Below are 27,409 nucleotides of genomic sequence, written 5' to 3'. Positions count from 1 at the left end.
TGTCTTTTCATAAATTTGTAATTGATGCTAGGAAGAGAAATGGGTTTGAAATTGGCCAGATTGGGAATATGGATGAAGTCCCTTTGATGTGCCATCTAATAGGACTGTTGATCTGAAAGGTGCCAAAACTATCGCCATGAAAACCTCCGGACATGAGAAAACCCATTACATGGTTGTGTTGTCTTGCTGTGCAGACGGCACCAAATTGCCACCCATGTTAATTTTCAAAAGGAAAACATTTCCAAAAGAAGTGATTCCAAGAGGAGTTGTACATGTTCATGAGAAAGGATGGATGGACGAAAATGGAATGAGAGTATGGGTTGAAAAAGTATGGTCCAAATGTCCTGGAGGGCTTTTGAAAAAACCTGCCTTATTAGTACTTTACCAGTTTAGAGTACATATTAGCGAAACTACAAAAAAGTGCTTTAAAGAAGTGAAGACTCATCTAGCTGTAATTCCTGGAGGTCTTACCATCCAGTTGCAACCTCTAAATGTTTCCATCAACAAGCCATTTAAGGTATTTTTGCGAGAAGAGTGGAACAAATGGATGACTGCTGGTAATCATGATCTGACACCTACTGGACGAATGAAGAGGCCCACTATCACTCAAGTTTGTGAATGTGCATGGCACTCGGTGAAGGAGGAAATTGTTGTACAGTCATTCAAAAAATGTGGCATTAGCAATGCTTTGGATGGAAATGAAGATGGTATCTTATATGAAGATAGCGAAGAAAGTGATGTCAGTGATTGTGAGCAACTGAGCTTCATAAATTCTGACTCTAGCACTGATGAGTTCTTGGGGTTCACAGAAGGCTAGAAGAGAACTCGAACCTTAAAGTCTCTCTTCATTTGTTAATGACAGTGATGATGGTTCTTAATGCCTCTGCTGACTGCTGTTCACTTTACATGGTTGAAATATTTTTATATACCAGTAGTTTATTAAATAGATTAGTACAACTTTTGATTCAGAATATTTTTTTTCTTGTTTTCCTCCTCTAAAAACTAGGTGTGTCTTACGGTCAGGTGCGTCTTATGGAGCAAAAAATACGGTAGATTAAGCAAGGAACAACATGCAGTAGCTAAACTATGTAAAGTTCAACAGAAATTTATCCCATGTTGTATATGCATCTTTGATGATCCAACTATTAAAGCTCTTCCTATTCTTAATAAGAGTTTAGGTTCACTGGTTCATTTCAAGCAAAACATCTGAATTCTCTAATATACTCCTGTGTAATTGGTTGTTATTGCTGTTGCTTCATGTAAAACCATTGTGCAGCAATGATATTCAAAAGTATATAGCAAATTTTCACTTTTTTGATAATATGAAATGGAAGCAAAAACCCCAATCTTTAAAGTACTGAAGAGATTGCTAACCAGATTCAAGCTGAGATTCACGTTTTGCCTGTACATTTTGTCTTTATTGGCAGGGTGCAACCTATTTTCCTGTGCTACATTAAGGCTCAGCACACTGAACTCTCATCTGACCTACCCCCGGCATCATTTTTTGTAGTGCCATTTTAAATCTGCCAAAGTGTTTTACAGTCTTTTATCAACCTTTATCCAGTGTCTCATAGTACATTTTATATTTCATAGCCAAGTGATTTGTACAGTACATGTGTTTTTGTGGTGTCCCCCCCCCCCCCAAATTGAGTCTGTATTATCTGGTCATAGCCAATTCACATGATCTTGGTCATAAGGTTTGTTGGAGGTGGTGCATTGACATATCACCATGAGTTATCTGAGGCAAATTCATTATATCTGTTCACTTGCGCATGCCATGGCAGCTGGTCTTCATCTTCCTTCCAGAGGCGTATGGTGTCCCGCCCTCCCCCAACCAGGAATTACTGCAAGGGCAGACTTTAGTCTTTCAAATTTCAGTGGTGCCCTATGCGAGGCCAAAATTTGGTGCCCATCCCGCCTCTCGCCTTCCATTCCGCTCAATTCACACGTCATAGTTGCAGTGCCCTGTGGTGCCCCCTAGGCTCGGAGCCCAGTGTGGTGGAACCAGTCGCACTGCCCTAAATCCGCCTCTGATTTTTGGCATCTGACAGCTAGTTTAGTACAGCCCTGGTATATTTGTATATGCACTGTACAATTCCTTGCACAATTAATTCATCATGAAAAGGGGGTGAGTGGCTCACACAAGCTGGGCCTGCACAATTTGCATTGGAAGGTTGCGTTGCCCGGGGTATGTGTGGGAGGAGTGAAGGATGCACAAGCCTCCGGGTCACCCTCTCGTACCCCACAGTGCGTGTAACCTGTGTCAGGGTCCTGCATGATTCAGTCCTTCCAAATTTGCCTTCGGATTAACTAATATATTTAGAATAAAACCTTAGAATTTGGAATGTCTAATATTACTAATTACATTGGCAGGCTCATTTCGTGAAAAAGTTGTCCTCGTTGACATTTTCTTTTATCAAACTAGAAAGAGAAACCCAGGTGTTTCATTCACAACCACTCTCCTCCATACATAGACCCAGGAGCGATTAAAGTGATGAATTGTGTCAGCATAACATATTGACACTATCAATTGGATGTTATCAAACAGCTTAAACTAATGGAATGATTTACTTCATGTTTAACTGCCTTTTTCAATTAAAGGTAGCAAATGCTGTGGGACTTGAGCCTAAGTGAACAAACCATATATTTTCTCCTGTTAACACCAGCATCGCTGACATGCAAGTGATGGGAGTGTTACCCTATTGCTGCAGGCTGTAATGGGCTAGTTTAAATGGTCATGAGGGAAAAAAAGTGATTAATGATTAGGAACAGGGCTGTTACACAGCTTCACAGCTCTTTTTCCTCCACGCATTTCCATTTGTGTCAACTAGCTGCACACTTGGGAGGTGTTATTTCCAAGTAGTCAACATAGTTTATTTCTGCTGCTATTTGTTTCCATTTCATGAGTCCCTTTGGTTGTGCAGCTATAGCTTACGTTTCTTTGGAGTCGTCAGCTTTGCTAATGATAAAAGTGGATTATGTACCACTCTTTATTAGCATGGTGAACAAAACCTCAACCATTGCACTTGAGTGTCATGGTAGACACAGGAGGATTCCTTCCTTTATTGCATGTTGACCCTGGGACAGTGGGATACGTCTGGGAGGAGCTACTGAAATTAGTTGGGTATTAAACTGTTGTCTTGCAATAACAATTATTGCTACGCATCAAGAAATTGCATGTTCAGCATGTACCGCAATGCCCATTAGTGCTCTTTTGTTAATAAACTTCATATCTCTATCCTTCATTGGGCTGCTTCTAGATCTTTTAAAATTCTTTGAGGGTGCAAATAACTTGGTAGACCGTGGTGATCTGACAGAGACCAATTACAGTTTCCAAAAAAGCTTCCAGCTAAATCCTTCACCAAAGACAGTGAAACTTAACTAGGGCAAAAGATCAAGTCCTTTAATGGCTTGGTAACTAGTTACAGAACAAGAAGCAGAGCACTGGAGCAAATACACACTTTTCACAATGGAGAAAACATAGGAACCTGCTTCATCCCAAGTCAGAGCCTTGATCCAGTCTGTTTTGTGTATACAGAGTGGCTGTAGTTTCAGGCATGAGTCTGTCCCAGTCCTACCTGGAGATACCAGGAATCACACTTGCGTCATTGTATATACAAAATGCGTGCCATACCGCTGAGCAACAGCAGTTCCTAAAAGCATCTGTATTAGGTCTCCTAAGTATTTTAGAATCAGTGCTATTGAAACCTAGAGGCAAAGAGGTGGCCACATTTTCAGATGATATTTAAGGTGGTGGAAACTGAAGCAGAGAGCAAAGCTCTCCAAAAGATTTCTCTAAACTGAATGAATAGTCAACAGATGGGCAAATGAGATTCAGTGAAACTAAGTGCTATGTTATTCACATTTTTTAAAAAAAGAAATCCTACAACTTCAATCCTGAAGTTAGCTCGATGTGCAAGAAAATGAAACCACCAGTATCATAAAGTTTGTATAAATTGTATAAATCTGTGGCAGGGTCATATTTGGAACACTCAGTATGGTCATCCTAACTCAAAATAGAGCTAGAAAAGTGCAGAGAAGACTAGAAATACGATCTAGAAGTTGGAACATGCTCTCCATAAGTAAAAGACCAGGTCTTTGTGATCTGTATGGGAGGTCCTTCTTCTGGTTCTGCAAATGGGTGTGGCCCCTCCTGCAGTGACTCAAGTTAGGGTCTTCACTGTGGTGTCATCTTGTTTGTGGAACTCCCTCTTCGGAGTTGCATCAGTCAGTCTTTCTTCATCAGGTCAAGACATACCTGTTCATTCAGGCCTTTGTGAACCTGTTTGAATAAAGTCAATCATTTGTGACTTTTTAGTTTAGACAAAAGATAACAAAGTGAACATGATACAAGTATAAAAACAGATGAATGGTGTGGGGAAAGTAGATGGGGAGAAATTTCAGTACCAAGGGAAGGTATTCTAATTAAATTAATTGGTAGTAGATTCAGCCCAAATGCAACCCCACATAAACCCCCTTGATAGAATGTATTTATTTGTGGAATTCACTGCAACAAGATGTGATGGTGGCCCTTGGGAGCAAACAAAGGAGAGATGTTGCTTGTGTGCCACACTTTAGGGATTCTCTGAAATATTTGGCTGGTCCCTATTGCAAACGAGGCTGTGGTTGATGGGTACTTGATCTGATGTCGCAGGGCTCTTTTTATGTGGTACAAAAGGGACATTGTGTAGGAATTTTCCAATATTTTCATCAAGTTTTTTACTATCTCTGTGTTCATAAGACATAAGGGAGGGAAACAGTGTCGCCATGATGTCATAATCCATGTAATGTACTTTGAGAGGAAGGGTGTTGCTGCCTAAAAAAACACATTCACTTTTCCCTTCTAAAGCTAGCTGAAATCGGATGCTGGAGGCTATTTGGGTTAGAAAATACGCCTGACAGATGAAGTAGTCTATTCTTGTGACCACAGTATTGAATTTGCTCTTTTGAAGTATTGTACAGCAATGCTCTTGTTTGCTCAGTGTGCTTCCCTGTAGTGGGGGCCAGAAATATTATTGTGCAACTCTAGGCACATCATTTAAAACAGTGGCTTTCCATTGTTCCAGATGTGGGCCCCTTGCTTTACCCTCAGTCTACAGCATGAGGTTCAGTTAATTTGTTTAATACCTTATCTTCGGTTGCTTTTTTTATTTTATTTTACTAAGTTACATTCGTCAGATGTGTGACAACCCACCCCCCATTTTCATTTTTACAACCCCACACAGGCAGCAGAACTAGAAGATTACAGAGTGGCTTGGGCAACCCAGCCAGATGTGCAGGCTATAAAAAAAATAAAATTCTTATTCTTATTAGTAGTAGTTGTAGTAAACCTAGACACATAGCTAGCCTATACGTAGGCTACATGTTATATCAACCTCAAACTTTTTAAATGGTCATGCCTGAGTTTCAGCCAAAGATCCTTGGAACTGTAGTTGAATGAAAAGACACTTAATCTCTTTCAAACTCAGACCTGCTGAAAACTACAATTTCCTGGGAATTTTCTTGATAGCTACAGTGGTTTTAAATCACTTTACACAAATAGTGTGTTCCCTGCTCCCCTTTGCAGTGCTGACAGCACTTGTGTGGCCCAACCTAGGTCAGGTGTTTACCTGGCTGGCTACGCCATGCCAGCACCAGCTGAAGACCAAGGGTTAACATTTGCAGCTATGATATCATTATGTACTTGGTTCACATATGCTGTTTCTGCTACTTTATTATTTGTGGTCTTTCCTCCTGCTAACATAATGTATTTAACAATGAAGTGAATCCTATCTCTTGTTTAGACCAAATAATAATAATAATAATAATAATAATAATAATAATAATAATAATAATAATAATAATTTATTTATTTATACCCCGCCCATCTGGCTGGGTCCCCCCAGCCACTCTGGGTGGTTTCCAACAAAACACTAAAATACAATAACCTATTAAACATTGAAAGCTTCCCTAAACAGGGCTGCCTTGGATTTGAATATGGATTTGAAGTTGGAGAAAGAATCAAGGAATTTTAGATGTCCAAATGCTATCACACAATTAAGCTCAACATTTCATTTAGTTTTCCATGTATTTCTCCCCTCTTTACATATACCCCCCCCCCAGTCTTGAAGTAGGAAAATTTTGTTTGACTAATGTTGTAAAGTCGTGTGTGTGTTCTACTACAGACATAAGATTGGGTAGGCAAAATATATGAGGAAACACCCCTCCCATCAGACATTATGATAATCATGCATTCTTCTACAGTCTACCGCCATGAAGTCAAAGTGCAATGTGTGAAACTTCAACTGTTAGTGAAACAACACATTTTGCTGGAAGGTTGTTGACAATCTGTAGGTAATAGGCCTTTCTGAGATGTGGTACACCAAAATCATGATGTATTGCTTCCCCTTAATCTCCCCACACTACATTATCTTATTTACAAATAATATTTTTGCTTAGAGCCGTTAGTATTTTAACAATCAGGTTTGTTTCTGCCCAGGTTGAGAGTTTTGTAGATGTTGGGACATCCTTAATTCTAGTCAACACAGGAATTTGTATTTCTGTTTGGGGAAACACTTGCATTTCTTAACTTTGTGAGCCTTGCTTTAAAGTTTAGCTATTACATTTATTTTTATTTTTTAATTTCCTAACCCAAGCTCAGTTTTGCCTACAATATTCTACCCGCGGTGGCTTAAAGAAAAACCATTTTTCGTAGGCAGCAGCCTTCTTCGCGCACCTGATAAAGTGGGCTATAGTCCATGAAAGCTTATACCACAATAAAACCATTAGCCTTTAATGTGCCACAGGATTCTTTGTTGGTTTTGCTACAACAGACTAGCACGTCCACTCTGCCAGAAATCATTGAACACATGTCTTAATTGAGTTCTCTGTGGAAGTCCACCCCCTCCCTTTAAAGATACTGCTTCTAAGCCATGAGGTAAACTCTTTCTCAACACATCAGTGTGGCACTTTTTTGTAGTTTTTCAAGAAGTCTTCAGCTCATGAGCAGGTTTCAAAGGAACCTCATCTCCATGTAGTTTTGCCGGATAATCCTTTATCCACCATCTTCAGCTCTCATTCCCTTGATTTCTTGCCTGTGGCTACGTTTCTATCTCTGCATCAATTAGCCCAGTGATTTATACAACAAGCAAGCAGTTTAGAGGTAAATGGTACACAATTAACATCTCATTCCACCATAAAGGGTATGCTAAATACCCCAGTCACTGCTTTCTCTGCCTGGAATTGAAATAAGTGTTTGTCCTAATTCATATGCTATCTGATGTGAAGTGGGCCTGCTTTGTGCTGTACTACACCATTAATCTAATTATAGATAGCTGCAAATGAAGTGCTGTCTGAGCACAGAGGCTGAAGAAAAATAGAGCTTTTGTCATTTAGCATGACTCTGTGAAGCAAGATCACACTTTGCATGGCAGCCTGGCAAAGTGGAGATCCAAATAATATTGCGGCCTGTTGCATGCGTTCTAATTACGAGAGCCTTGTAAACAGAAGTAGACGCCCGGTGTAAATAGAGCTGTAGTTACGCTGTCATGTGGTTTATAGGAGGAAAATCCTCCGAGTGCGGTTGTATTAAATGATGCATCCTGATTGACAGCTACCTTGAGACTGCGCTGATGGAGTTGTCAAAGCATTATGCTAACAGGCTGCTCCAGTGACTGCAGATGTACAGAGCTCTGCTATTCAGACAGCTGTCTAACTGTTATCTGTTCATTTTACCTTGTCCGGCTGTGTTGTAATTCCACACAAGGAGGACAGCTACAAGCTTTATTTCTGTATGCTTTTGACTCTGACTGCTCAACCTTAACCTAAAGTGGAAGGAATCTGTTTTGTGAGGCTTTAATCTTTATTGGGGAGTTTTTCCCCACTAGAGTGTTATATATTACATGGTGGATTTAAAGGTGGGAAGTGTGAGCAACATTAATTGCTATTTTAATTAAGTTTGTGTTGCTAGGACCTGTACTAGAGAAGTGGTGACATTCTCCTTTCTATCCCTCATCCATTAAATATTCAATTTTTAGGAATCCCTTTTGTATTGCCACAGGGTGTTTTTTTTTATTACATAAGGGATTTGTTTCTCCCACTTAAACCAGGGATTATTGTGCCACAACTGCACTACAACTCATTTGTCTACCAGAGACATGCTAATAATGTAGGAACTGGGAACTCCATTATAAAAGTCAAATTCTAATTTGTTGACTAAGCAGTACATTTTTAAAACTGCCATGATCATAGAAATTTCCCCCCAAAAAATGTTTCCAGAGTCCATAATGCTGAGGGATGGGAGACAATTGACTGTTTTTAACCCAATATATGAGGAGAACTTTGATGTATAAAGAGATCTCATGCTCTATGAGAATTTAAACTTTAGACATAAGCAAACACCCTTATTAAAGATGCACTTATTAAGTTGCACTGAATTTAGAGGAACTTCTGAGTAACAATGTTGAAGATTACAGAGTTAATGCACTAATTTCAGTGCCCAGGTGGCAGCGAACCAATATATTTATGATGCCTATGAGTATTTTGAGCCAGTAAGAATGGGTGTCACTTGGAATGACACCCTGGAATGACACTTCCTGAAAGTTTTGAATTGGAATTTTCCCCCTTTGCAAATTAGGATCCTTTGCATAGGGGTAATTTTCAGTTTTCACCTAGAGCAGGGGTAGCTAACATGGTGCCATTCAGGTTTTCCTGGACTCCTCTCCCATCAGCCCCAGCTAGCATAGCCATCAGGAGAGCACCATGTTGTTTGCTTCTGCCCAAGTGAATGATCTAATTTGTAATGCTTCTTTTGCATGTTGTTAGTAAACAAAACAAAAAAAACTTTGAGACTGCCATGCTTGCTTTAATGTACTTGCAATTGCCATCCATTCATTGTTACTTAAAGAACTTATGAAACAGAAAAATAAATAAATCTATGGATCCACAAAAGATCTTCCACTGCAAGATGAATGCAACCTGGGACTTTAAACACTGACCACTCAAAAAAATTCATTTTTAAAACATTAAAAAATTATCAAGGTGGAGTTATCTTTGGACTTACATTGCTTAAAGTTAAACAGTTGTAGCACAAAGAATCTTGTTACACATTAAAAACATTGTGGGCTAACATATTCATTGTTGCATAACATTTTGTGGACTAGATACATTTATTGTTATCCTCAGGTCGCAGGTAAAGGAATTTCAAAAAGAGACGCAAGCCTGGAGCAGTTGCATCAGAACTAATAAAGAAGTTCTACTCTATTGTTTTAGGCTTAAGAGGAACATGAATCTCTTGAAGAAGACTCTTGCCTATGAAAAATTATGCTACAATAAAATACGTTAGGGCTGTATCCAAAAACGCCATTGCACAGGTGGAACAACATCTGCTCATGCAACAGAATGACCCCTTCCATCTCTTCCTCTTGCACCTGCAAATCTGTTCTGAAGGTTTCCCCAGCCTTCCAGAATAGACTGGGAAGTCACAGATCATTCCACATGTACAATCACTTCACTGGATTCAGCCCTTATGCCAGGCATAGGCAAACTCAGCCCTCCAGCTGTTTTGGGACTACAACTCCCATCATCCCTGACCACTGGTCCTGTTAGCTAGGGATGAAGGGAACTGTAGTCCCAAAACATCTGGAGGGCCGAGTTTGCCTATGCCTGCCTTATGCAACCCAACCCTTAATCTTAATGTGCTAGTAGACTTTTTAAAATTATTCTTATTTTTAGTGCAACAGACTAATACAACTACCCCAAGAAACATAGACAATAGTTTTAGCAGGAAGCTGCTAAAACTACTGTCTATGGTCTTATGCATATAATGTATAATTGTGATATAGAGCAGGTAGTTTTCTTGTAAAAGGTGACTGGTACAGTCCCTGGCACCCAAAGTTGGGCTGGAAAATATTTTTGTTTAAAACCTTGGGGATCTGCGAGTCTCAGAGCCAATTTTTTTTTATCAAGTAGATTGTGATTGGCAAATTTGGCCTCTGCAATATAGGATGTGCCTCATTTAAGGTTTTGAGAGGTAGTCTGCTTTTGGCAGACCTTACTGGTCTTACCTTCTGCAATTGCTTTGATAGCTCAGCTGGTTAGAGCGTGGTGCTGATCACAGCGAGGTTGCAGGTTCACTCCCCATATTCCTGCATTGCAAGGGGGCTGGACTAGATGATCCTCAGGGTCCCTTCTAACGCTGTGATGCCTTACACAGCCACTCACCTTCACAAAGAAAAAAGCCTCCATTTTATTTATGTAAAGCTTTGTCACTTTCCGGTTATAGTAAAAATGGAATGATGGCAATTTGGTGATATTTGTAAGCTTCCAGTCATCTTTGTTTCAGGGCCAGGCCTTGTTCAGTTGTTTTGGTCTTCCAAAGTGCTTTGCGCTTCTCATCAAACCAGTCCACATGTTAACATCCTTGGTGTGTGTTCTGCAGCTCACAGGCACCCCTTGGTCAGGCTGTTTCTCAACCTTGAGAAACTATTTTACAAAGGAATGTTTTTTGGAGGGGGGAATCTTCCATCAGAACTTATAAAAAGGGAACCCTTTTCTGTATTACTTTGCCATCCTATGTTCACAGGGGTCATTTGTTCTCAACTGTGCTCCCAAAGGACCTTTCCGGAGAAGTTTGCATCTTCTTTTTTTAACTTTTTGATTACAATAGCTCAGTTCTCTCCCCCACCTCCAAACAGACTAAAGAACAATAAACAAATACAAAAGGAAAGGGAACAGCTCATCAATAACAAAGGCCTGCATTTGAAAGCATTTGGCTTACTGACTCTCACATCTCATTCCAAGCAAAGCAGGAGTCCTGCGGAGAAAGGAATCTAGAAGATAGGAAAATATGAAAATAGTAAAAGTGGAATGCTTGGAACGGCCTGTGATGGGTGATGAAGAGAAGAAAGCTTTTATTGCACAACAATTGGGACAGTTTACTCGCTAATACTACTTCTACCTGTAGAGCCTCCTCTTGATTGTAGATTAATTTGGAAAACTTGAACTATTCACGGGGCCACAAGCTTGACTGTTTTGAAAAGACATGAAATTGGATTCTGAACCTGGGCAATGTAAAAACATAAATCTCTCTTAATCTAAGCAGAAGCTAATTGTACCATTCACAACACATAGCCCAAAAAAAAAGGGAATATCGTCAATCTGAAGAAGGACCGTTATTTATTTCCTCCTAAGATTCAAGTTTTTATTTAATTTTATTTTCAAAAGTATGTGTAGAAGGTATTTGCTATGAATACTGAAACTGTGCAATTTGATGTAATTATATTCCCCCATAGTTTTAATTAAGGACTTTTAACTACAATTTATCTTTTGATAAATAGACCCTCTGCACAGAATGTTTATTAGATTGACAGCAGAATGTATACCCAGATAGATTTTTCTGCCTTGCCATGTGACTCAGATGAATTTTAATAGGAGCAAAAGCTTTTATTTGCCCTGTAATTTCACTGAAGGATCATATCCTTTAAAAACCAGCAGACACTTGTACGTCTTAATGGCAGAACACACAGACAAGAGCAAAGAAACATGCAAAGATGTTGCTATTTGGCCTGTCACTGGTTATAGCAATTCTTCTGGCAACATTTGCCATCAAAACACATCAAAATCCTTAGTTGCAAACATATAACAAGGCTGTTGTCTTTTTTTGTCTGAAAGAAAGATTCCAGAGTGTAGCCATTTGGGCCATTTATAATAGGAACCCAATAACCCTTCTTTTTGAAGAAAAGAAAAGAAAACGTAAACCACAGTTTACAGAACAATGTCTGTTGTGAGCCTGAAGATGGAAATAGTTAAAATACCATTGGAAAACAATATGGTGGGTAGTCTAAGTAGTTCAGGCCCCTTTGGTTTTCAGTAGTACTGCACACACCCCAAATAGGTTTCTGGGGGCTAAGGTGTTTATTGTAGGATCCTCATGCATGCAAGTTTTTTTGCAGCATCAACATAACATTGTAGTCTTCAAAATCCCCACCCATATCCCCATCACAACCTTACCTGCATTTACCCTTTCCAGGGAAAACCCAACCAGCTTTCAAAAAGAAAAGAAAACTTGCTGCTTACATTATGCTCCCATCTGGAAGCACCCTAACTGTCCGCCTTGGGCGATCCTAGTGTACAACTTTTTTCAAAGCTACCTTGGGGCAGGAAAGGAGGCATCACTGCATTAATTTTAAACTAGCCCAACCACTAGTAGTTTGGTTTGGTGTGTGCGAAATGTTTCTTTCCCTGCAAGTCAGTGATCATTTTACAACGTTCAAACAGTGTTAATAAATTTTCATGCAGGCTCGAGCAGTGACCATCTCCTCCTCCAAATGACAGCAATCGTATACAGTATGAGGAAAGCACATATTGACACTTAATTATGATGTATGATGTGGCATCAGTAAACTCTGTTGGAAAGGCTGTATTTGGTGGAATCTTTGTCCATTTCTTTGGATCATCATCATCATTTATTATTTATACCCCGCCCATCTGGCTGGGTTTCCCCAGCCACTCTGGGCAGCTCCCAACAGAATATGAAAAACATGATAAAACATCAGACCCAACATGCTTGCAGCCACCTGGTTGCTCAGCTTAGTGTACTCACATATTATTTCTGTGTAAAGCTATTGTTGCTTGGCTTTATACCCAGAAGAGCCTATAGTAGGGGTGTCCAACCTTTTTTCAAAGAGGGCCAGGTTTGATGAAGTTAACATGAATGAGGGCCGACCAAAGTTGTTGCCCTTTTAGGATTGAAGTTGCTGAGCTTTTTGGGGGGGATTGAAGTTGTTGGGCTTTCCCCCCCCCTGGATTTCCCCCCAGGAAATAACCTGCCACAGGGGCCAGATTAAACCGACTGGCGGGCCGGATTAGGCCCCCAAAACGGACTTTGGACACGCCTGGCCTATACTGTGGGGTATATATCAACATTGCACTATTACAAATGTTCCATCTGCACAACCACACTACCTTGCCAGATGGAATGTTCTCTCCTCCCTTCCCCTGCATGCTATGGGGGGGGGGGGGGTTGTCTCCTGACCCACAGAGGAAATTTGGGGAGAACAAAGGCAGGGGAGGAGGAAAAGCTCCATTGCACAAGTGAAAGTCCTTGTGCAGGCTTTGGCTGATGGGATTTGTTAGGTGTATCTTGTCCTACATTCTCTGTAAGAAGCTATATTTTCTGGATTGGTTCTAGAGCCTTGCAGCCCCGGGTGTTAACTTTTTCTCTCCTTGTGAATGCAATATATAGCCTTGATCAGATTAGAAAAGCAATGTATTATTGATTTAGGAATTCGCTAAAATGAACAGGTACCAATTGAGAGCATGGATCTATAGCTACCATTTAATTTAAGTAGGTCTGATTCCAGGCAAGTTCCTGGTTGATTGTGTTCAAAATGGCTAAGATACTTGACCTCTCATTATTAACTCCCATTTACCTTCACACTGGATATTCTAATATTTAGGCAATCAAAAAGTGAATGAGACTTCAGTCCATTCGGTTGAAGAACAATAACTTGGTGGTTGTTTTTTAACTAAACTCTTCAGAACCCCTGTGGTCTGTATTGAGTAAATTGGGAAAAAGATGGACATGTTGTCTTAAAGATGGTTTGCCCCTTTCCCCTCTTGTATCATAGAATTATAGAGTTGGAAAGTACCCCAAGGGTCATCTAGTCCAGCCCCTGCAACGCAGGAAGCTCAACTTGTACTTGATGATTGTGCAGCTTCTAGGGTGTACTGTGTATACACTGCTAGGCTTTAGTGTTTAGTATTTGAAAGAGGCAGTATCTTAAAAGTCGGGCAGAAAAATGCACATGATAGTTACACATATTGAAATACTTACACATGTACAAAAAGTCAGTTTGATTTGCTTTGATCATGTGCGCTAAAGCCCATCCCAGAACCATCGCCAGCGTGCAGGAATTCCACAGCAGATGGATCAGTGTAGAAAACTCCCTGAAGATCCTATGTTTAAACTACACTGCCATAGGTTACCAAAGCTGGTAACATGATTTGACAGTATTTGCACGATAAGCTGCAAAGTGCTAAGAATTCTGCTTTAATAGTGAAAGTTCAATTTTTAAAAATCCAAAAGCTGACATACTGCTGCTGGCTGATCTCGATGCAAATTAGATTATCATAAGTGCAATTCTAACTGTAACATTTATTATCAACACAGCTGGTTAAACTAGTGATAGGAGCATGTTTGTTCCTCTTTTGTCCATTGATGGTCAGAGAGGAACAAATTTCTCACAGAGACCTGCTGCCATCTGCTGGATTCCCGAGTGCAGTGTCTCTGCTCTTGGGTAAGCCTTATGCCATACCAAAGAAAACTGATGTGGCTGCAGAGCATGAACAATATTTTCTGATTAAAACAAAACCAAAGAAACCTGATGTGAAAAAACTTTTGTTGATATGCTGAGTAAAATAGCTTCTAAAAGCTAATAATAATTTTAATCACCCCCCTCCACTTTTAAAATAGTGTTTTGCTGGTAGTTTGGGGGTAAATTAGCATAAAACCCCCAGAAAAAAACAACTTCGCAAATTACATTGGATTCCAACCCCCCCACCCCCCGACTGTTACTTATTCAAGATAGTGTCTACTTTTGCTATTTTTCGGTGCTTCTTTTTAAAATGGAAGCTTGGATTCTCAGAATCCTGTGGACTTCATAGAAAAAAAGCTGGACTGTAAAGTGGGGGAGGGGGACTGTGTGGCCCTTCTGTTGTTGTTGTTGCCACTCGTGTGTAGAGAAAGATCAAACCCATAATTCATTGTGTTTAATGTTTTCAAGTGCGGCTATTTACCTGGTTGAGTTTTGTTCTCTTACTGCGGTATTTATTTGGAATTGATTCCATCAATTTATCCCCACGTTTTACATCGCTGTAGTTTCAAAGCATGATAGGCAGCAGGTGGATTGATTTGTTTCCAAGCCGCTTTCAAAAAAAGTCAGCCACAATGTGTATAACTGGTATTATTAAAATCTCACATCCATTTTAGATAGTAAGTTATGCATTGTAGAGGGAGAAGGGAAGGGTGTGGGCAGGTAGAGAAATTACAAAATATTTCCAGTTGGTGAACATCTGTAAAAATATAGTTTGCGATGTGCCAATTCAAGGTTGCAAACAAATGCTGGATTGTACTTCATAAGATCTTTAATAAAATATAAATATTAAAGCATGAGGATTTAAACATAGTGTTCTCCTTTTAGATGTGTAAGCCTTATTTTTCACAGCAGTGCTTTCAACTGATTTTTTAAAAACAAAATAGGTTAATTTCCTCCACACATAATGTTTTCAATACATAGTAAGAAGAAAGTCCTGTCCATTTCCAAACCACATATACAGCATATGCTAGATAGAAACGTGTCCCTATAAACGACTATATATATTTTGTACCTCTTTGATTAGTTAATAAATTTACGGTTTGACACTTGTTTGATAATACCTTGTGAACAGCCCTGATATCTTTTGATGAAGGGTGGTATATAAGTCTAATAAATAAAATAAAATAAAAATGATTTGCTTTTGTGACATTTATCTTCATTCTGTTCTCTCCTGCCCCAAGTACAAGTTACGTATTCTGACCAAGCTTGCTGCGGAACTCAGCAAACACATGCCAGAGAAAGTGGTGGAGGATACCTCCAGCATCCTGAGATCGCCCATGCCTGGAGCAGTGGTGGCAGTTTCCGTAAAGCCTGGAGACATGGTAAGATAATTCCTTGCCCTTTGTATCTGTTCCAGTTAAGAATATTCCTCACTGGAGAATCAGGGACAATCTGCACACTTCTTTTTTGGTCTTGCCTGAAGATGTTTCGGTATGTGCACTTGTGAATGTGGCAAGTACATGTTTACAAACATGAGTATCCTACATCTATACTTGTACGGGAGCCACGCTGGTTTTGGTTTCCTGTCATGCGGCTACTCGTTTGCAAACTTAGCTTGCTGCAATGTAATATATCAAGTTTCCCACGCTCTGGTTACTCTAGAAAAAACAGGTCAACTTACTTTAAGGATACTGCTGTATATAGGGAATGTGCATGGAACTTATTTTGGATGTGGGGGAACTCAGCTGAAATCACTACAGGGATGAAGGCAACCTTTATGATCAATTCATTCTGAAGGCATATTGTCCTAGATATTGACAAGAAAAAAAAATACATTCATCATGATAAACACTTAATTGTTTTCTGTCTGACTTGACTCCGAGCCTTTCAGTTGCTAGCTGCTGCTAGTCTTAATAAAAACACATGCATCTTCTTGACTTTAACTTTAATATTATGCTATAATTTTATGTTAGCACAAGAAAGGTCATCTTTAATTATTCATTCAGTTTTATAGACATACACCAGAACCAAAAGAGTTGAAATAAAAATGAAGGTGTGCTTCTTAATTCTCAGTTGCACTGATTACAGTTGGCCCCTGCTTGCGTAATCAGTGAAGTAAAAATTGGAGCCTTAATATTTACATCTATGGGCAGAAAGAGTAAGTAAAGTTGCTGGAGAAAGACTGGAGAAAGGTGCGTTGAGGTAGGTCTGTATAATACTTGTCAGATGATGGATCTGTTTCTTAATATGCCTTAATATCCAAGGAATCGATATGAGACCTATGAACTGAGAGATGATTTTATATGCTCTATGCATCATGGATGTCATGCTTAATATTATCTTTCTAATTTAATATTCTATTTCCATAGTCCATGTTTTTGCTGTGTTTTAAGAAAAACTACTTTGTGTCTGTGTGCATACATACGTACATATTTATGTATGCATTTAGAAAACACGGACAGTTCTTTTTGAGCTATTAAAAATGGGATAATTTATGAATAGATAATGCTGTATAGCATTGAACTAATTCCGATTCTCCAAAAATGTAGCCAGTAAACTACCTTGGCCTCTTTTTGAGATGTACTCTCTGCTGTAGTTTTTTTAAAAAAATTAAAAAAGAGAAAAGGTTCCACTGGGAGGCCATTTTAAACATATTTTACATGTAAACAGAAGACGAAGCTGAGCTTACTAAAAGGAAGCAAACAAAAATTGCACTCAAGACTGGAAAATGTTTAGCTTGAAATTGCAAACTCATCAACATTGTTAAGTGTTAGAAAAACTACTTCTGAAAGGGGGGAGGACAGGATTTTTTCCTCATGAGCTTAGCTGAGTGAGTCATCTGTGAAACATTTTGCCTGTTTAAATCTTTAGATGCCCTTTCTCATGCTATGTGGAAGAGTTTTATAAGGAGTGTCAAATCAAACAACATAGTCAATCACATACAACGACCAGGTATGGTCACTGACAATTCCTGATTTTCAGACCGACTGAGTGGCAGGTTAGAAAACTGTCTGCTTACTGCCATTTTCTTCTTGTCACAAGGAGTGTGAATTCTGTCATTCCTCCGTGCAGTACAATGGAAAAGAGTGACGCTGTGTGTGTGTTTGCGTGTGGTGGCAGGATATTTTTTCAGGACAAAATCTCCCATCCATTTTTATCCAAAATGCCTTGTTCTGCTGACATTAAAGTGAATTGGGGAAAAATAGGATGCTATGAAGTATCCTTTTATGTATCTGTCTTGTGTATATTTTGTGTACATGAAAAAGCAAAACCATGAGAGGATGGGCCTCCAGCCAGGAAATTGAAATGGGGAAAACATTCTTCCCATACAATCAAACATTCCCAAAGAAGTGCGGTGCAATACCAAACAAGTTGTTAAATAATGAGGAGAGATTTCTTTCTTGCTTCTCCCTCCCCTTTCCCTGCCGCCCCTTCTCCCTGCCTGTGGGTTTTTGCTGGAGGCGCCGAGAGGCAGAGCATTTGAACAGCACAGGCCTTATGTTCTGCCGACTTGGACTTGTCAATGGTAATTGGGCAGCTTTAATTGCAAAAACACGTTTGTGGTGCTGAAAGGGAGTTTAGCGTAAATCCTTCCTTTCCAGGACTGGTGTCAAAAAGTTTTTTTGAAAGGAGATGAGGTTGTATCAGCTATCCAGACTGAATAAGCGGCGAGATGGCGCGATTCAGCTTACATGTTTTGGCTGTCCATCAGGACAAGGATCATTCATTGTAGCTGTTCAAAGCCTCGGAGAACAACGGATGGGAACTCTTATATACTAGTCTTTTTTGTTCCACTGTTTGAATGTGTCCTGAATTTGTGTTTCCCCCCCCTCTACTTTTCAGACAGACTAAGGAGTACTTAAGTACCCTTTTTATATTCTAGAGTATTTACCAGCTAATAATATAATGAGGCGTGAAACAATATTACTGGGAAATGACAAAAAAAAGTTTTCAGCTGAATGTTATGCTAAAACTAATTAGTAGCTCTTCCATAAATTTTCTGTTTGTGACCATTGGTAAATGTTATTTCATGGTAATATTTTGGGAGTTAGCGCATTACTATAGAGTGTCTTACAAGGAGGCTTGTTTTCCAAAATGCACTAAAATAATGAAACACTGCCATTATAAGATGCAGAGGTTGAGTAGTCATTTTTGCTTGAATCCATCCAGGTTTTTAGGCCGTTGGGAAGTATAGTGTGCTTGCATTTGCTTTCTGGTGGCTTGCATTTTTTTATTGCCTTTTGTGGTGTTGGTCTGAAATGTGCGTGAGAATTGTTCTTTATTTTGCCAAATTCTGTGTATATGCTTTTGTTATTATTTTATTTTTCCAAGTTCCATTAAAAATTGCTTGCTTAGCAACAATGAAAAAGCTTCCAAAGACGGGTCAATTGTGATGAACTTCACAGCTCAGCCCTTTTGGGGAGAGGGTTCTTCAAGTTTATTTCTGAGAAGAAATTTGGGGGCCATACATGGGGGCCACAAACTAACATGAGAAATTTGTTTATTTGAAGGACCATAATTCTGCCCCAAATTATATATGGGTAAGTCTTACTGAGATCATTTCAACTTAGGTACCCATAGTTTACAGACAGCATGTAGACATTACATACATTTTACTGAAAAAAGTGGAATTTACTGCCGCATAAAGATTGGGATCAATAAAGCTACTTTGGGTGCACTCAGAAGAACGTTTAAATTTTGCTCACTTCACACATGAATCAGGAGGCATTATGGGATTACCAAAGAGTGAGACCACATTGCTGACTCTGCCCCTTGCCATCCCCACATCTATTTATTTCATTTTTATTTTTCCATTGAATTTGTATGCCACTTTTTAGGGCAGTTCACAACATATTCATACATTCACATGGACTATCTACAGCAGGGATGGGCAACATGTGGTCCTACAGATGTTGCTGGATTGTAAATTTCATTATCCCTGACCATTGGTCATGTTGGCTGTGTAGTACAACAATACCCAGAGGTCACATGCTTCTGAACTGCTCTCCCCAGGGAGGTTTGGCTGGTACCTTCATTATACACCTTGAGGTGCCAGGCGAAAACATTCCTCTTCAACCAGGCCTTGGGCTGATTGACATGCAGTGCCCTCTTAAATGTGTTGTTGGAGGGGGGGATTATTGGTTTGTTGTTGTTCTTATTTTTACTATGTTTTTTGTGGTTTTTGCATTGTGATTTAATGTTGTGAACTGCCCTGAGATCTGTGGGTGAAGGGCGTTATACAGATTTAATAAAATGAATGAATGAATGAGCAGCTGCTGGAGAATAGGCTTCTTCACTGAAGTTATGGAAATGATGGGTGGCTAAGCAGCGTGGACCCAATTCCAGGAGTCACAGGATGTCCTCTTCTGGTGTCACCTCAATGCTGCCCCCCCAACCCCACTGAATTTCAAAGTTTTTCAACCTCCCCTTCCAATACGGTTTGCAAAAAACCATTCAAAAGATTCCTTGATACCTAGTTCTTTGAATCCTGGCTATTGCATTTAGGATTGTGGTGTCGGAATAAATTTATAAACTTCATTACTATTTCAGAGCAGCGGGATACAATATTACAGCCATATTCAGTCCAAGCTAATGGCAAGGTGCGTCTGTACTGGGCTTCCCCCGACCTTGAGGCCTTCCCTCTTCATTGCAGGTGGCTTTGAAAATATTCTCGAGTTTCAAAAGCTGCTTTGTAATATGTCATGGCGGCAGGGAGGGGCGAAAGCTAAAGGTCAGGCAAAAGCCCCTTTGCACATGTGCAAATAGAATGCTTGGGAACATTGAATGAAATGTCAGGAGTGAAACGGAAGTGCGGATTGCGTGAAGGGATCTCTTTAGCTGCTTTCCACCTAATTCTGCTTAATTTCTTTGTATATTTCAATAAAGCATCTCAATGGCTTTCTGGAAATACAGATAGGTTTTTCTGGATCAAAATTTGCTTTTCTTCAGTAAGCAAACTGTAATCGATAATTGCACAGTGTTAGTAATTTTGCAGAATTACCGTAAAAATAAATGAAATCCAAAACTTTTTAAACTGATTTGATCTTCCAAATGTATTTTTATATATGTGCTAGAAAAATAATTTAGAATGTGAACTTGAAAGAACTCTTGAATGTAGTGTTTTTATTTTATTTAATTCTAATTTGCATTTGAAAAGTCTGCATCTGTGCACTTATTTATTTAAACGTGTATGAAAACACTTCAGTATTATCAAGAGGGTGTGATATACGACATGAGGTTTCAAAATAAGAATTGCACTATTTCACAGATAAATTTTAATTCCGAAAAGGCTTGAATAAAGTGTTTAGCAAGCTTGAACAGTGTGTAAGTAGCAGCCTCTTATATAAAATAGGACATGGAAATTTGTTCTGTTACGTCAAAGAAGAAATGAAATACTTTACTCGTCAAATAGTAGGTTCATGGTTTCAGACATATTTAATTTTAGACCAACACGATTCTGCTCCATAACACTCAATTTAAAAAGACTAGGAAAAATGTCTTGCTGAGATTACAGATAATGTCCAGCCATTGTTTTGTCTTTCAAAATGCTCAGACGCAGCAAACCGAAAAACACCTTACAAACCTCTCTTTTCCCCTCACTTCACTAAGCACACCACAGGCGACTGATTTCTTGTAAAATGTAAGGTTATATTTTTAATATACTACTTGTTGCTTGTAACCTCCTCCCTTTTTCTTTTAATGCCTTGCTGGCTGTTCAGCTCTTAAAAGTCTGAAATAAATTCTCGTGGCCTTTGGTAATTAGCAGTGCTTTGTAAAACAATGAAAGGAAGGGAAGGCATAGGAATGGAACGGTTAATTAAGCTGCACTTTAAAAAAAAAAAAAGCCTTATACATAGTTTTATGATATAATTTAATGGACACCAAATATTGATTAGAGGCACTTGTCATTTTCATGTAAGTAACCCAGAAGTTTCTCTTTTACTCTGACGTAGTTCTTTGCTCTGGGAGAGCTAGCAATTCAAATGAAATTCTAGTCAGCTGGTGTTAACTTTATGCAGAACTAAAAAACACAAAACCACCTAGACTCCTGGCCACCCTGACACTTAAAAAAAAAAAAAAAAAAGTGGGGAGGGATGCTTATGTGAAGAAATTGGAATTAGGTACTCAGTCCTGTGTGGAACTGCCTATTTTGACACCTATGGGGGGGGGTCATATATATATAAATATATATATAAAATAGACCAGACAGTTTAGACTTCAGACAGTTTTTCTACTTCATTTGCTGGAGTTAACATTTATTTATGCTTATTTTTTTATCCATAGCTGAGGTGTGTGGTGGTGAAAGAAATATTATCATTATAAATTATTATTAGTAGTGGTAGTAGCAGCATTTAATATAACTTATATCTGAATACATAAGGGCGTAGTTTGATACAGGTAGGTCTTCACTACCCCCACAAAACTTATCAACATTCCTCAGTACTCAGTGATGACTTGCAATATTCCTAAAACAGGACTGTCAAGCTAGTCCATCATTGTAAAGGAAAATCTAGACATTTCTAGAACCTCTGGGAGCACTTGTGTTTTGGATAAGTGGGGGTACAATGATTGGTTCTTATTGCTGTCAGGGGAACGTCACTGACCTTTGATTAATCAAGGGTCAGAAAATCTAGGATGCGCTCTACCGAAATTCATTCTTTAAAGGAGTGTGGCGTAAAAAGTTTAATAATCGTCTGTCAAGCACTGTTAATTGCTGCTAATTATATTTTCAACTCTGTAGCTCCTGTTTCAGAATTTAATTTGGATGGAAGGGGGAAATGGCACTAATTATTTTACACAGATTTGGACAATGTCAAGGAATTCGGTCACGGCTGAATCCTCTTGATTTTGTTTTCTACATAGGTGTCTGATGCCAACAAGTCAGAGAGATAGGGAGAACCTTGAAGGACACCAGTAAGACAAAACCGCTGAGCTGCTTGGAGGGAGGATGGGGATATAAATGTATAGAATGCACGATGCTCAATGCGTAGGGTTGAGACTTTTAAAACGGTGTGTTATCTTCAACCCCCACCCTCTTTTCCTTGTCTAGCTCAGGTTGTGTAGTGTGGACATGTTTGACACAGTTGGAATGACCTTGTCTGTCTTAATTTTTGCAAGAATTATGCCTTATCAGTAGTTGAGTATTGACATTCTATTGTCACCGCTCGCAACACAACCAAGTACAAGTGTATACAGATATTGGGGACTTTCCTTTTGGTGCACTTTCCTTTCAGTTCAAAAAGAGGGTGGTGCTAAAATAAGATTCTAACTGTGCTTTTGACTGGCTCAGAGACACAAGGTCTCGTCCAATTGTTGCCCCCATTGTTTTGCCTCCCCCCCCCCATAAAGTTGTGTGTGATACTTCTCCCTCGTCTTCATCTCCGTGAGTCTTTCAAATATATCCTTTTCAAGCACCTGTGTTCGAAAATGATAAAGGTCTCTTAAAAAAAATGTAATGGAAGGGTTTTCACTTTTGCAGACGAGTCAGCAGGGCTGATATTGATCCAGCTTTTTAGGGAGCCCCAGTGCACCAGAAGGTGATACAGTAGAGGGCCTTGCAAGTCCTGGGAGCCTTCTGTCTAATTTGGCAGAAAAACACAATGTAGGGCAACAAAAGAAGGATCCTATACCGTAAGAAATCTCCATGCTCCCCCTTCCTCCTCCTCCCCCCACCATAAAAAGAGGCTTAATTTTTTCAGCTGCACACAATGATTTGATGCTCACTCTTGCATTGAAACAGTTGCTGTCAGAACAGGCAGGAAACAGTTTTCTTTTAATTGCTGAAATCATTCGGAAGTGCTTCGTGCGCTGCTTCTGTGCAGCAGATGCTGTGCATTAATTGGCCTGTGTAGGACTGACCCAGGGTTCCTTGCAGCGGGCCCAATGTTAGGCACGGGGTTTAAATAGCTTATTTATTATTTTGGATAAGCTGGCAAACATGGTATGTTCTTGCACGTGCTGTATTTCATGGTCTGCCGTTCCAATGTCATGTGGGTTTCCAGCCCTGGTAATGTATTAGCAGCAGGTAAGCTCTAAATAACATCCATCAGGAGCTAATTTTTTAATTTTTTTTACCCAGATACGCCAATGACTGATGAACCTGTCTTTTGTATGAATGTTTAGCACAGTAGAAAGCCATATGCCACTGGCACAGTTTCCTGTGCATTCTTTATAGTGGCTAGAGAGTAGTAGGGGGAAAATTTCTCTTGCATTTGCATCCTGTCATTTATGAACAGTTTGCACTTTCTAAAATAGCTCCAGGTTTGTTTTGTGTGTGTGTGTGTGTGTGTGTGTCTTGGAAGGAACAAAATGTAGGGTTTAGGGTTTCTTAAAGGCAATCTGACTACTGCTCTTGTGTTCTTTATCCAGGGATATTAGAGCTCATCCTTAATAGGGAACCTTGTTTTGTAACTCCCCGTCTGTTCAAAACAGACCTTACCCCATTAGAAGGTCTTCCCTTGTGTGGGAGGACCACAGCTGTTACCGTAAATCTCATCCAGTAACTGTATAACCCCCCATTTTGTGGTTCTGAAGGATGAAATTGAGAAATGGAATACGGTGCACTCATCCTTTACCTCTCCAATTTTAGGCCCTTGCACATCATTTTCATGCTTTTATTCCAAATCAAACGACATTAGTGAGCAACACCACCCTCTGCTAAATGTCTAGCATCAAAGGCCCCTTTTCACAAGGCCGGCATTTTATTTCTTTTCTAAGGAGTGGGTGAATCAATCACCTTCTCTCAAAATCTTGGCCATTTCTTCAAGGTTGTTGCAGGAAAGATGCAGCATTTGGAAATGGAGTTTACACAAAGCAAACAAGGTCCCAACTTAAAAAGAAAGGAGGTGGGGGGAAAGCAAATGACCTTAAGAGGTTTCTGTTTCTTTAAATCTTTGTGAAAGAAGTGGTTCTAACTTCTTATGGTGGGATATTGAGGGCTTTAACAGAAATAAGAAGTGGTTGAAATCATTAGCACAACAAAGCAAACTATAAGCTTGAAGATAAAAGTCCCTGGGGGAAAAGTCCTCTGAAAATAAATGGGACTTGATAGATTTCCATATCATTTATAACTTCCCTTAATTACACTTGGAAGACTTGCCAGTAAAACTGGAAAATTGGCAGCCTATATCCATTATAGTAATTTTGCCGACCATGGCAAGCAGCTGGCTTTACTGGATTTTATTTCCCATCACTCACAATTAATCATCAGCTGGAGATGTCTGAAACTCTTCAGAACGTAGCAATACTGTGTGACATTTGGGCCTCCTTAAAATGCTAAAATCTGCTGAGTAAATGGGCCGAGCTTTCTTTTCCTTCAAGCAAACTCATTTTGGTGCAAGGCAGGCTGCTTGCTTAATGACTGCCACTTTGATAATCGGATGCGAATGTGAACCTTGACCCGGTGTCAAAGGAGAGGACGCAGCAAGCTGGGTGAAAGATATGAGACTCAGATCTGCAAACTTTACACCAATTAGAGAGAGTGGAGAAATACATCAGTGCCGATTGGGTTTATCAGAAAGACTTGCAGGGCTTGTGACTGTTTTGTAAGCCTAACATTGAAGACATCCTGTCACAATCATTAAGTCTTTATCAGTTGATTCACAAAAGTCTTCAGGGAGTGGACTGGACCCACAAAGATCTCTTCTTAGGCCCTGCCCTCAGATTGGAGCTCTCTTCATTGTACCTCTGAATATAAGCAGGCAAAGAATTAATATTCCTGTTCCTCTCTTGTGCATAGTGAAAATAGATTTAAAAGTTCCTCCATTTTGCCAAGGAGCCCTGACATCACATTCATTAGTACGTTGCCTATAACTTTCGAGACGGTACAAGTTCTAAAGTTTGTTATCTAAACAGATGGTTACCACCAACTCCAATTTTTGTTCTCTAATTCCTATTTTTCTTTAAACAGGTAGATAAACAGTTGAAATAATTTTCAAATGGAAATCTTGAGAATTTTGATGCAGGAAGCCATTGTGTACTTGGTGTGTTACACTTTGTTTTGGGAATGAAATGCAGTTTCGTTCCTAGTCAATGAACAATGAAATTAAATATTATTTGTTTTCATATTAATTTTAATCCCAGCAGTTTCAATTTTCTTTCTTCTGAAAAGCCATTTTAATGAACCTCTGCATTTTGTTTTGTGTTTTTAGAGAATTTAAGGATGAAATCAATTACAATGGCCTCAGATGAGTAAGAATTCTGTGGATTTTATTTGATTTCCCCCTGCCCCCATTTGAGGTCACCACTGAAGCCATGATTAAAAGTATAAAGAGAAATTTAAATAATAACTATTTTTGATTACTGCAAACTGTCCTGTACAGTGTGATTTTTCTGCTTTTTTCCAGGTCAGAATCTTTAGAAGTGTAGAAAAGTTATTGAATTTTTTTTAAAAGCCTAACTTAATCTTTAAATGAGGAAAGAGGATATTTTAGAGATCTCGAAGATATTCATTTTCCGGCTTAAATAATACAGGCAGGCAAAAAGATACACACAATTATGCAGTGAAAGAAACTGAACAAAGCCCAAGAGAATGAATGAAAGAGGAAAGGGAGATATATTGGCGACTAATTTTAGGATTTGCTGTTTTGCAACACAGTGGGGGAGGAGACATTAAGGATTGACATAAAGAACAATTATTAATGTGGGTGCTTAAGTGACACTTTCTCCTAAAGCCGTTTTAAATAAATTGGCTATTATTAGACATAATGCCACAGTATTTAAACATTGAGTATCTATGGAAATAAAAGTTTTCACCTAAAACAGAGAACTAGCATAAGTTAGTTTTCTTGTAAGGGTTTGCTGGGTAGGTTTTTGCTAAAGAATACTATTCCCAGTTACCTTTGGGGAGTACGTGTTTGGATAGAGAAGGGGTACATAGGGAACAAAGTTAGAGGTTCTCAGGAGGAACCCATCAGACAACCCTCTGTATCTGTGTAGTTTTTTAAAGAAATGTGTGGTTGGATCTTTAGGAAATTGTTGCTGTGGGTGGGGGCAGGAGGTTGAGTATAGGTTTTTTAACAAGCCCAGAAAATTATGTTGTTTCCATCTAGCATGCACACTGTTTGCAGTTTAGAACATGCGATGGTTTAGAATTTGGCAACTGGAGGCTTTTCTCACTTAGGAAACCTTCACCAGTGACAAGATAAATCAAACTCATCTTGCAAAGCCCACTTCTAGAGCAGGGAATATTTCTGAGAGTGGGAGGCAAAGGGAGACCTCTGACAGCAAAGGCTGGGAAGGATGTAAGATGGATAGGGAGATCCCCTTGGTCCTGTGTTTTGAAGCTTTCGGAAAACTTAGGGGAACTCCTGAGCTTTCTGACAGTTCTCTGAGAAAGTTTGGGAACAGTAGGCCTACTCCAAATAGTGAAAGGGCAGTATTTGCACATTAATGGAATTTTTATGCCGGAATGCTTCTCTTGTTCATCAGTTAACCTAGTTCCACTAATGCTATATGCCCATGTCATGTATCAGTGCAGTGTTAAGCCTGATACGACACATTCGCTCTAATGTACTTGCACATATCTCTTGTTTTGTAGCTCAGGATGGAAATAAACTACAGTGGTACCTCGGGTTACAGAAGCTTCAAGTTACAGACGCTTCAGGTTACAGACTCCGCTAACCCAGAAATAGTACCTCGGGTTAAGAGCTTCAGGATGAGAACAGAAATTGTGCTCTGGCAGCATGGTGGCAGTGGGAGCCCCCATTAGCTAAAGTGGTGTCTCAGGTTAAGAACGGACCTCCAGAACGAATTAAGTTCTTAACCCAAGGTACCACTGTACTCAAATCTTAGCTCCCTTTTGTAATGGAGGAAATTCACTCTCCTGTGATTGATCCTGACATGTTTTTGTCATCTGAGCTGTGTGGCATCCCCTTAAGGAAAAAAGTACCTATGTTACCATAGGAGATGGTAACAGTGATGTGCTTTCATATTCTACCTGGGTTAAGTCAACATGTGGAATGGGACTATTCTATGGTCTCTCCTTTTTGCACGACAAATTTCGTACTCAACATTGTCCTATCCATTTAGGACTGTCTCTCATAACATGCCATGAACTTCTTTTTGCAGCACATGGTGATGGCCACCAACTTGGATGGCTTTTATAGATTATTGGA

The 27,409-nt window shown here is 39.4% G+C and overlaps 2 protein-coding genes and 1 long non-coding RNA gene across 6 annotated transcripts in view; 1 reads left to right on the top strand and 2 right to left on the bottom strand.

The window, feature by feature from the left end:
* The window catches only part of PCCA (propionyl-CoA carboxylase subunit alpha), a 225,965-nt gene that overhangs the window by 192,576 nt on the left and 5,980 nt on the right, over positions 1-27,409 (top strand). Inside the window, exon 22 of one of the 2 annotated variants that reach the window (XM_077927685.1) lies at positions 15,536-15,676. The exons of the other annotated variant lie outside the window; for it this stretch is intronic. Coding sequence (XP_077783811.1) covers positions 15,536-15,676 — 141 coding nt within the window. The remainder of the gene's footprint in view (positions 1-15,535; positions 15,677-27,409) is intronic. 2 annotated transcript variants of the gene reach the window in all.
* The window catches only part of GGACT (gamma-glutamylamine cyclotransferase), a 49,390-nt gene continuing 25,363 nt past the window's right edge, over positions 3,383-27,409 (bottom strand). Inside the window, exons 3-4 of one of the 3 annotated variants that reach the window (XR_013392679.1) lie at positions 10,937-11,039; positions 3,383-4,282 (exon numbers count right to left, since the gene is read on the bottom strand). The gene's annotated coding sequence lies outside the window, so the exon portion shown is untranslated. Of the gene's footprint in view, positions 4,283-10,043; positions 10,201-10,936; positions 11,040-27,409 lie in introns of all 3 variants that reach the window. The other 2 variants (XR_013392678.1, XR_013392677.1) reach the window with 2 other exon arrangements.
* Positions 20,555-27,409, bottom strand: part of LOC144327549 (uncharacterized) — a 164,208-nt gene continuing 157,353 nt past the window's right edge. Inside the window, exon 2 of the long non-coding RNA XR_013392681.1 lies at positions 20,555-26,929. This is a non-coding gene — a long non-coding RNA (uncharacterized LOC144327549). The remainder of the gene's footprint in view (positions 26,930-27,409) is intronic.

The sequence above is a fragment of the Podarcis muralis genome, chromosome 4, assembly GCF_964188315.1.
Source record: "Podarcis muralis chromosome 4, rPodMur119.hap1.1, whole genome shotgun sequence".
Classification (NCBI taxonomy): Eukaryota; Metazoa; Chordata; class Lepidosauria; order Squamata; family Lacertidae; genus Podarcis; species Podarcis muralis.
The sequence above is the reverse complement of the archived record's forward strand: the minus strand, read 5'-3'. Positions and strand labels throughout refer to the sequence as shown.